We start from the raw sequence: 11,903 nt of genomic DNA, 5'->3' as shown, positions 1-11,903 counted from the left end.
AACAATATTCCAAATGAAACTCCAATACATGGAGCACAGGTGTTGAATGCAAACACGACCAGCAGGACTGATACAAATTTGTGCCGAGGTTTCTGTATACTGCAAGGCAGTTTGGCAATCTTAATAAAAAAGCTTCTCTTGTTTCTCCTTGAAATAACAAACAACAATATATATATATATATATATATATATATATATATATATATATATATATATATATATATATATATATATATATATATATATATATATATATATATATATATATATATATATATATATATATATATATATATATATATATATATATATATATATATATATATATATATATATATATATATATATATATATATATATATATATATATATATATATATATATATATATATATATATATATATATATATATATATATATATATATATATATATATATATATATATATATATATATATATATATATATATATATATATATATATATATATATATATATATATATATATATATATATATATATATATATATATATATATATATATATATATATATATATATATATATATATATATATATATATATAGTTATATAAATAGAATAGTTGCAACTCCATCTACTTATATCTATCAATTTCTATGTGAATGTATGACACAGTAAAGGAACCGACAGAGTTATGTTTTCCGTGGCACATTCTTTGTTTAAACGTGCAGAAGAATGCGGGCAATGGTCTGGAGCAGCACAATAATGTTCCCATTGCCGCCAAAGGCTCGTTGCACCAACCTCCTGGAGTGAATCGTCATTTCCGTCCATGTTTTCAGTCTTGGATTGATAAGCACGCCTTCACAGATAAAACAGCTCCAGTGACAAATAAACTATATCAGATTATTTTAAGTGGCAAATCACATCATAAAATTTCTATATACGAGTTGTGATACTAATATACATTTTGTCACCAATAAGACTATGAACCAGTGATAATTTTAAAACATTAAAGATAAATACCACACGTTTCTAATATAATATTTGGTTGTTCACGATAGGAATCGCCACTGTGGACTATTCGTATCACCTTATTTTGTCTTTTGTCACTTCATATATATATATATATATATATATATATATATATATATATATATATATATATATATATATATATATATATATATATATATATATATATATATATATATATATATATATATATATATATATATATATATATATATATATATATATATATATATATATATATATATATATATATATATATATATATATATATATATATATATATATATATATATATATATATATATATATATATATATATATATATATATATATATATATATATATATATATATATATATATATATATATATTTAGAGATGTATCGGATATCCGCATCCGCATCCGCGGAACATCCGCATATTTTTTCACATCCGCATCCGCATCCGCGTCCGTAGTTGTGATAAACTAAACATCCGCGTCCGCGTCCGCATCCGCATTTGTGGTAAGATATATATATATATATATATATATATATATATATATATATATATATATATATATATATTCGCATCCGCATCCGCACTTTATAGAGGATGTGTGGATGCGGATGTGTTTTATGCATTGCACAACCTATAGATTATAGAGTAATATATGGACACGCAGTGACAGACTCGCAGAACACTGCCTAGTGCCTGCAGACTTACAGTTCAGACAGAGCTTAGAAATGTAGAGTAAAGTTACTGATGTGTGTCTAACAAATCAATTATCTAGTAAAACTAAAGCAAATAATATCACGTATTCATTTCCTTTCAAACTTACACAACGTAATGTGTCTAGAATTTAGGGGAAGGACAGGAGGAGGGAGCGGATTTGACATAGTGACTATGAAGTACAAATACATAGTAAATAAATAGCAAACTGTGAATGGTGGAATGTTAGAAACTTAGTAACGACAGATGAGTGAGTCCCTGTGTGTGTGTGTGTGTGTGTGTGTGTGTGTGTGTGTGTGTGTGTGTGTGTGTGTGAGGGGTGAAGAGAGAGATGGATAGGAGGCTTATCACCCTTGCTTGTCACCTTCACCCCAACTCCTGATACCTGCTGGTGGTGGTGGTGAGAGAGAGAGAGAGAGAGAGAGAGAGAGAGAGAGAGAGAGAGAGAGAGAGAGAGAGAGAGATTGTCATGCGTGTGTCGTGTGGCTGGCTGAGTAATGTCGTACTGTACATTGCAGTTTTAGACCTTATACCCACTTCACATGATATAATTCAGTGTTTCTTCCTTAAATACATTTATGCGAATGTTTCCATAATTATACAAATAATAATATTGAAAAATATGAACCGGCAGCGCTGAGCTCTTCTTATCGCATGAGTTTTCCTGTCGAGACCTGTTTCCCCTGATATAGTGAGTTGCCGATGAAAAGGTTTTCACGGAGGAAGGGTAATATTAGCTATTGTTTTATCATTTTCATTATTACTATTATAGAGGGCTTTCGATGTATTTCTTACTAGAACTTAATGTAATGAAGCATTATAATAAAGTAATTTTCTTTTCACAATTGGTAAGCATCTTGAAAATTTATAATACTGATCCATAAGTTGTAAACTGACATTCTGAACATAAGTCCTACATAGTACACTGGCAGGTCATCAGTTTGGAAAGAGTTTGCCTTCGAAGTAAGAAGTACTGTTCCTTCCTTACTTGCTCCCGCATCCTGGTAACGCACAAAATGTGTGGCTGAAACTCGTCATAAAACTTTAATATAACAAAAAGTACTTCCACTTTACTTCCACTGGTCAACTCTGAAACTCCCTTCCTGCGTCTGTACTTCCGTCTTCCTATGAGTTAAATACTTTCAAAGAGAGAAATATCAACTATCAAGACACCATTGGAACTCGTTTGGCAGTATGTTGGTTCTCCCACCTTGTTTTTATTTGTTACTTCTGCTGTCTGCATGGTCTGACACTGAAGCAGGCTTTTTTTTTTTTTGTCCTCTTGGTCAGAGCGTTTGACGTAAAAACATCCGCATCCGCATCTGCATTCGCGAGGATGTCATATTTTGATATCCGCATCCGCATTTGCATCCGCATTTTAGCAGAGACTGATATCCGCATCCACATTTGCATCCGCACATACATCCGGATCCGCCAATGCCTGAAATTCGACATCCGATACATCTCTAATATATATATATATATATATATATATATATATATATATATATATATATATATATATATATATATATATATATCCTTTATTTATGTATTTATGTATTTATCTACTTATTTAGTTATTTATTTATTCATACAAAAAACTTTCTTTGATAATAATGATGTTTAGATATTCGCTTTGTATGCAGTATACTCTTGTCATTAGTCACTTGGAGTCACGTCACACAGAGGCCGTTTGGAGGAAAGCCGCCTGCACCAGAGGCTGGGATGAAGATGGTGTGTCTTGACGACAAATTCATTATCAAGCCAGGGAGCTGCGTGGTATTCTCCTTCGGTGTTGGCAACGAGTGGTCCTTCGAGGATGAGTTTGATAAGTTTGGATGCAAAGTGAGTTGTTTTTATCGATGAAATTATTATCTAATTAACCTTCCTTGCTGTTCCATGAAAAACTCTCCTCTGTCCTATTACACTTTCTGCAGGTGTATGCCTACGACCCCACCATGAACAAAAAGGACCACCAGCGCTCCCCAAACGTCAAGTTCTTTGCTACAGGCATCGGCAGCTTCAGGGGCACTATGAATGTTGGGATGGGAAAGAAATGGAGTATGCAAAAGGTGAGGCGGTGGATATACACTGACTAGGAACTAAACGTTCAAGATATGTATGTTTAGTGCATTACTTCTCAAAGGCAGGATTCCACTAAGGCAACATAGGCAACATTTAGCATGCGACTTGACTGGCTTTCAACAAATATGTTGAATGCGGCTTTCAACAAGGAGACATGTTGCCTGCGACAAAGCAACATCTTTGTTGCTTGTAGCATGCTGCATGCGATGTTGCCTGTTGAATGCCACAAAACCTTTTCCACCAATTCAACAAAAGCTAAGCCAGTTAGCAACACGATGTCTCAGCAGACGGTCGCTGCTGCTGCATATCTAGTGTTGCGCAATGTTCGTAAAAAAAACTAAAAGAAAGCACCGATGGTGGAAGAGAGAACTATTTATGGACAGTAGCACTGCTCAAAGTGAATTTTTTGAAAAGTTACTGTCTGATGACCAATCCTTGTTCTAGAACTTTTCATGAATGAGTGTGGAGGATTTTAATGATCTTCTCAACAAAGTTTCTCCCAGAATCAGGAAGAGTGACACTAATTACCGGGATGCCATACCACCTAAATCAGACTTCTAGTAACTTTGCGTTTCTTAGCAACCGGAGACAACTACAAATCTCTCATGTACCTCTTCAGAATTTCTGAGCCAATTATATCAAGGACTGTGCCGGAGGTTTGCCAAGCAATCATCGAAGCACTTATGGAGATGTAGTTAAGGTAAGTTTACTATAAGTGTTTATAGAGCACTACTACTACTACTACTACTACTACTACTAAAACAGCTTATGATAATAATAGTAATAATAATAATAATAATAATAATAATAATAATAATAATAATAATAGTAATAGTGATAATGGTAATATTTATTATTGGTATCACCATCATCATTATTATAATAATAATTATTATTATTATCATTATTAGTTGATTATTATACATAATCCTTATGGACGTATGTCACATCGTATATACAAATTATAATAGGAGATTTGGAACATATTCATAAAAATGACTAAGAAATTAATTTATGAAATTTAATCATCTCAACAATATTCATGAACATATTCATGTCAAGTGTATTCACATGCACATTTCTTAATGAATAACAGATAGAAACTTGCAACATGTACAAAACACTGCTAGTTTTCTATACTCTTCTATGAATTCTACGTTTATTTTTTCTTGTGCCCAATTCATCTTGTTGCCTTCAACACGGAAACCTTCCCGCGACTGGTGGGAAGCCGTTCAACACTAGGCAACAGGCTAAATCTTGGCGCAAGCGTCAGGCAACACGGCAACATGTTGCCACCTGTAGCATGCCACACAGTCGCATGCTACATGTTGCCTTCTGTTGAACTGGTTGAAACACACTTAGCCCATGCGACAATGTAGCATGCCACATGTTGCCAAAATGTTGCCTCGGTGGAATCCCGCCTTTGTGTAGGATAAGATTTCACTCATTTATTGTGTAATCTCCTGTCTCCAATTGGCAATCTGAAATAACACCCTTGTTTGGCGCTCCGAACACTAAACTTCGAGTTTTACCTCCCTTCCTTTAAACTTGCGTTTTAAGTGATTAAGAGCTTCCTAGTGAATTCTTCTTCCAACAGGTGACTTGAGCCAGACAAGTCGGCACCAGGTGTTCTGGCCGTACTTCATGCTGATGAGGTGTGCCGGCTTCAGGCTGGTCCACACTCGGGAAACGTGGGGCTGGCGCGAGGTGGTGTGGGTGAGGAACTACTGACAACAAGAAAGAAATGTTTTATCTTTACTCGCATGTAAAGACCGATGAACAATTCTGTTCACCTAATTAAAGGAAATAAAGAAATATTCAACATTGTCTTATGTGTGTGTGTGTGTGTGTGTGTGTGTGTGTGTGTGTGTGTGTGTGTGTGTGTGTGTGTGTGTGTTTCTGTGTGTGCGATTTTATCTAATTTGGCATTTCATTTTTGCTTTTATTTGTTAGTGTATTCTGCGGTTTAAGTATCTATGTATTCTTAGTGGCATGTACTTATTTTGGCTTTTGAGTTGGATATATATATATATATATATATATATATATATATATATATATATATATATATATATATATATATATATATATATATATATATATATATATATATATATATATATATATATATATATATATATATATATATATATATATATATATATATATATATATATATATATATATATATATATATATATATATATATATCAGGGGTACTCAATTGGCGGCTCGCGGTCCGGATCCGGACCTTCTGAGTGTTGTAGTTGGACCCCAGGCCCCAGGAAGAGAAAAATCTAGTTAAATAGCATGAAGGTGCTTTCTAGAAAAAATTGGAGCTTTTCAAGGATGATATTCAGAGCCAACTTTTACATTTTCCCAGATTTTGGAGCAACGTAAAGATGAAACAGGTACTAAACATGTCCAATTTATTGAGAAGGTGATCAATAATTTCAAGGTACGCTTTGATGATTTTGTTCTTGGAAAACAGCTGCTGCTGTTCATTCAAAACCCTTTTCTAATGACAGATATCACAGAATTTTCAGTTGAAGCAAAACTCACCTGCAAATGGGTAGATGCTGCAAAAATCCAACTGGAACTTATTGACTTTCAAGAGAATGCAGAGCTGAAACAAGTACTCTGTGATTGTGCACCAGAAACATTTTGGTCAAAGGAAGGATCCCCTGCTAATTTTCCCACTCTTCACAGACTTGCAGTGCAAATTCTCACAATGTTTGGCTCCACTTACTGCTGCGAATCTGCTTTCTCTACCATGAACTTAGTGAAGAACAAGTTCCGCTCATGAATGACCAGTGAACACCTGCACCACTGTCTTCGACTCGCTGTTACTAAATTAGTACCGAGATTTAGGAAGCTAACAAGAAACAAGAAGTGTCATTTTTCTCACTAAAGTCTTGCTGTAGTGTTAATTTTTTTTTTTTCATTTGTAAATTCTTCATTTTATTTTCTAAGAGGAAAAATTCATATAATCATTATAATGTTATGTTTTGAAAGAGGTATTTTTTACTACTTAAAGTACCATAACATAAAACAGCAAACACATCTAAAAAAATTTCATTTGAAAATTCTCCATTTCAATAGTTTTTTTATTTTTTTTATTTTTTTAGAGAAAAAAATCCTAATCTTGTTATATTTTAGCTACAAAATTCTTTTTTTTTTATTTCCACGTTTTCTAAATTAGTATAAATAAAACAAACAGTGAATATGAAATTAATAAGAATCATGTGGTTTACTATTCTGTTCTGAGATGGTTGTTTTAATTATTTCCTTTATTTCATGTAATAAAAGTTTCCGGACCTATGCATACATTAGAACTTGTCTAACTGGACCTTTGCTTATAATAGTTGAGTAACCCTGCAATAGGTATTGAAGATCAGCTGATTGTCTGAGCGACGCCAGTGAGTCCTTCCTCGTGTGTGTTTCACTGTTTGATCTGCTGCAGTCTCTGACGAGACAGCCAGACGTTACCCTACGGAGCGAGCTCAGAGCTCATTATTTCCGATCTTCGGATAGGCTTGAGACCAGGCACACACCACACACCGGGACAACAAGGTCACAATTCCTCGATTTACATCCCGTACCTACTCACTGCTAGGTGAACAGGGGCTACACGTGAAAGAAGACACACCCAAATATCTCCACCCGGCCGGGGAATCAAACCCCGGTACTCTGGCTTGTGAAGCCAGCGCTCTAACCACTGGGCTACCGGTGCGTGTGTGTGTGTGTGTGTGTGTGTGTGTGTGTGTGTGTGTGTGTGTGTGTGTGTGTGTGTGTGTGTGTGTGTGTGTGTGTGTGTGTGTTATTGGAAATTAAAAGATATGTGCATATGCTCAGAACGAATCAGGTGTGTGTGTAATTCACCTCGGTTGCCTACTGGTCACCCAGCCAGTCTTCCCCATTACGGAGCGAGCTCAGAGCTCATAGACCGATCTTCGGGTAGGACTGAGACCACATCAACACACAACACACACCGGGAAAGCGAGGCCACAACCCCTCGAGTTACATCCCGTACCTATTTACTGCTAGGTGAACAGGGGCCACACATTAGAGGCTTGCCCATTTGCCTCACCGCTTACCAGGATTCGAACCCGGCCCTCTCGATTGTGAGTCGAGCGTGCTAACCACTACACTACGCGGTGTGTGTGTGTGTGTGTGTGTGTGTGTGTGTGTGTGTGTGGTACAGTGGAACCATGCTTGCTTTGGGGTCCGAAGGGTCTCCAAGCGCACAAGTTCGAATCCTGTCCACGGTCCGATTGTAGGTTGGGCTTCCTCACTCGGGGCAACGGTTTCCTAACGGGTGGGCTTTGAGATAGGAGGTACCCCAAAAAGTGTGTGTTTCACTGTTTGATTTGCTGCAGTCTCTGACGAGACAGCCAGACGTTACCCTACGGAGCGAGCTCAGAGCTCATTATTTCCGATCTTCGGATAGGCCTGAGACCAGGCACACACCACACACCGGGACAACAAGGTCACAACTCCTCGATTTCCACCCCGTACCTACTCACTGCTAGGTGAACAGGGGCTACAAGTGAAAGGAGACACACCCAAATATCTCCACCCGGCCGGGGAATCGAATCCCGGTCCTTTGGCTTGTGAAGCCAGCGCTCTAACCACTAAGCTACCGGGCGTGTGTGTGTGTGTGTGTGTGTGTGTGTGTGTGTGTGTGTGTGTGTGTGTGTGTGTGTGTGTGTGTGTGTTTAAGGTAAATAAAAAGATGTGTGTGTGTGTGTGTGTGTGTGTGTGTGTGTGTGTGTGTTCTGTGTGTGTGTGTGCGTGCGTGCGGGCGTGCGTGTGTGGCATGAAGAAGTGTCCCACCATGACGAGACGGGAAGTAAAGACCTGCCTTGCCAGATGCAGGAATCATTTGCCCCACGGAGCGGAGCGACGCGGACGCTCATTACCAACACCAACACCAGCACCAACAAGGAGGTCATGTAGTGAAGGGCAACCTCAGGCGCCTCGACCCATTTCTAAAAGGGTCTGGCCTAATCAGAGTTGGGGGACGACTGAAGCATGATAATACGCAGTCTTCAAGAAGATATCCCATTCTATTACCCAGAGATAATCATGTCACAAGACTCATTACAGAAGAACTGCATGCTCTGAAGGCTGGGCATTCTGGACGTGAATATACCTTGGCAGTACTGCGGGAACTATACTGGATCCCAAGGTGTCGCAACCTACTAGATCGTATAATACGAAACTGTATAACCTGTCGTTGGAATCATTGGAGAGCCACACACAAACGACAAGCAGATCTGCCAGAAGACCGGATCAGGACAGGAGAGAAGGCCTTCAGCTACTGTGGAGTGGACTGCTTTGGAACTTTTATGGTTAAACAAGGGCAAACACAGGTCAAAAGGTGGGATTGCATTTTCACCTGTCTAACTACCAGAGCCATCCACCTAGAAGTCCTGACATCCTTAAGTGCAGACATATTCATCATTGCCCTCTTAAGATTCTGTGCCCGGAGGGGTCCACCTACGCGCATCAGATCTGACCAGGAGACTAATCTGAACGAGCGAGCAGGGAACTATGACGGGCTTCTCAGAGCTGGCACAAGGATGAAAGAGTGAAACATGCTATTAACTTAACGCCATCGCGGGCACAACTTGCTGTTTCGTGCAAAGCCCAACAGGGGGAGTGTTATTGCCGGAAGGAGAGAGAGAGAGAGAGAGAGAGAGAGAGAGAGAGAGAGAGAGAGAGAGAGAGAGAGAGAGAGAGATGAACGAAGGAGGGAAGGACAGAGGCTTGAGGATGATAGTGCGAAAAGAGGGAAAGAAGGTATTGTGCTGACCTGGTAGGAATCACCCCAGCCGAGGTCATAGAGGTCAGATATGGTATGAAAGACTCTACACAAGAGACATGTGTAGGGGCCTCTCAACTCCACCTTGGGGCAGAAACACTTGTACTGTGGGCGTGAACGGACGTTCTGCGCCAAGCGTAATACCTACAGGAGCCTAAAGACCCGCCAACACGTGAGTGTCTTGACTACAATCTACTCAGTATAATATGTGGGCAATAAATTAGTGTAATTGTGGACAGTAGCATATCTATGTAGCAGTATCAATATAAAGACGACGTTGGACATTACCAATATATCTCTCTATATATGTATAACTAAATAATATCCTGTAAGGCTGATAGTGTAAGCTACCAATATATTTGTCATTAAGAGAACTGATTCACGCTCCCAGGTTTTGACCGATACAATGAATACAAAATACATCGAGTCAGCGTGAAATGGGTCTTATTATCCTTCACTAATCGCCATCAAAGGGGCGATAACATCACACCTAGTCGACCTGCAAGCTTGTCATGTCCCTCACCGCACTTACCTCGCCAAAGCCTCAAGACCCCAATGGTTATGCTTTCGTTGCCAGGAAGCTGCCGAGGCCAAACACAAAGCATGGAGGAGATACAAGCAGCGCCCCTCACAACACAACCTCGCCCTACATCGAGCTGCTTGTAGGAGAATGACAGCCACCTCCAAGTGGGCGAGGAAGCGCTGGGAGCAAGTTATAAAAAACAAGCTCCCCTGTCCAGGAGTGGGTGAAAAGACGTGGTGGGTGTTGGTCAAAGAGAGGCAAGGGCTGATGAGACAGGACAGCATGCCCCTCCTCACTAAGTAGGATGGATCCACTGCCACAAGCAGTGAGGATAAGGCTGCCCTCTTGGCCAAATTATTTTCTGACAAAATGTAAGTGCAGAGCCCCACCCGGCCCCCTCCTGTGTTACCAAGGGAGACGGCCCACACCATCACCACAGTGCCCATCACCACGAAGCTGGTGGAAAAGCACTCAGGGAACTGGATGTGAAGAAAGCCACGGGTCCAGATGAAATCAGCCCCAGAGTGGTAAAACAATGTGCCAGGGAGCTGTCAGCGCCTCTTGATGCCATATTTTCTTCCTGTCTAGCAGAGAAAAAGTGGCCAGCATCCTGGAAAGAGGCAAATGTGATTCCTGTGCACAAAAAAGGGTCCAAGTCTGACCCTAGGCACTACAGACACATCTCCCTGCTGTCTGTGATGGTTAAGGTGTTTGAGAAGCTTGTGTCATCAGTCATACGGCACCACCTGAACGAACACCAGCTTCTCTTACCCCACCAGTTCGGGTTCTGGCCAGGTCGATCTACCTCAGATCTCCTCCTCCTCCTCTCACAGAAATTGCAGGACACCCTTGATGAAGGCCTGGACACATTCTCAGTGGCCCTTGATATCGCGGGGGCTTTCGATCGAGTGTGGCACGCAGACCTTATAGCTAAGCTCCAAGCCAAAGGCATCGACGGTAGTCTCCTGTTACTACTCGAAGATTACCTCCAAGGAAGGACACTTTGGGTAGTTGTCAACAGTTGGACCTCATCTCCCACCAATATCGGAGCGTCAGTTCCACAGGGCTCAGTGCTGGGCCCAGTCCTGTAGAACGTGTATATTAACGACTTACTACGCCAACTGCCTGCAGTCAAGGCTTACGCCGACGACTGCACAATCTCCCTCTCCTACTGCCGCCAGGACAGCCAGCGCGCCGTGGCCAACATCAACCGTCAACTGAAGGCAGCAGAGGAATGGCAGGTGTGGCAAGTCACCTTTGCATCTGACAAGACACACGCTATGGTCGTCTCACGATCCACTGCCGCTTCACACGGTATGGCTCACAGGTGTCTCACGGATTGCTACTCCCAGCTGATTTTTATTTATTTTTTTTTTTCCACACGACCATGGGGGAAAGCCTTGCCTACTGGAGTGGCAGAGGGGATTCAGCACTCAGTAAACAGGCGGTGGATCAGGGCGGGGATCGGTACGCTGAGGGGACGCGTTATTTCTTTTCTTTTTCTTTCCCTCTTTTGTATTTGCATTGGGGAAACCGGCCAAGCGAAACAAAAATTGCATCAAAAAAGACTTACTGAGGTGCCAATTCCCGAACAGGGTCAAAAGACTTAGCCAAAAGAATAAGGTAAATGTCTTCAAACCGCCCTTTTCAATGAGTTCAGGTAATGGGAAATACAGGAAGCAAGCAGGGATCTCGAGGGTTAACCAGAGAAAGGGATGCATGACTGAGAGTACTGGTTAACT

The 11,903-nt window shown here is 39.9% G+C and overlaps 1 protein-coding gene across 5 annotated transcripts in view; it reads left to right on the top strand.

The window, feature by feature from the left end:
• Positions 1 to 11,903, top strand: part of LOC123519048 — a 39,591-nt gene that overhangs the window by 9,647 nt on the left and 18,041 nt on the right. For all 5 annotated transcript variants that reach the window (XM_045280199.1, XM_045280195.1, XM_045280197.1 and 2 more), the window contains exons 5-6: positions 3,413 to 3,571; positions 3,664 to 3,798. In XM_045280199.1, coding sequence (XP_045136134.1) covers positions 3,413 to 3,571; positions 3,664 to 3,798 — 294 coding nt within the window. The remainder of the gene's footprint in view (positions 1 to 3,412; positions 3,572 to 3,663; positions 3,799 to 11,903) is intronic.

This window comes from Portunus trituberculatus, chromosome 44 (assembly GCF_017591435.1).
Source record: "Portunus trituberculatus isolate SZX2019 chromosome 44, ASM1759143v1, whole genome shotgun sequence".
Lineage (NCBI taxonomy): Eukaryota > Metazoa > Arthropoda > Malacostraca > Decapoda > Portunidae > Portunus > Portunus trituberculatus.
This window is presented reverse-complemented; position numbering and strand designations above follow the sequence as displayed.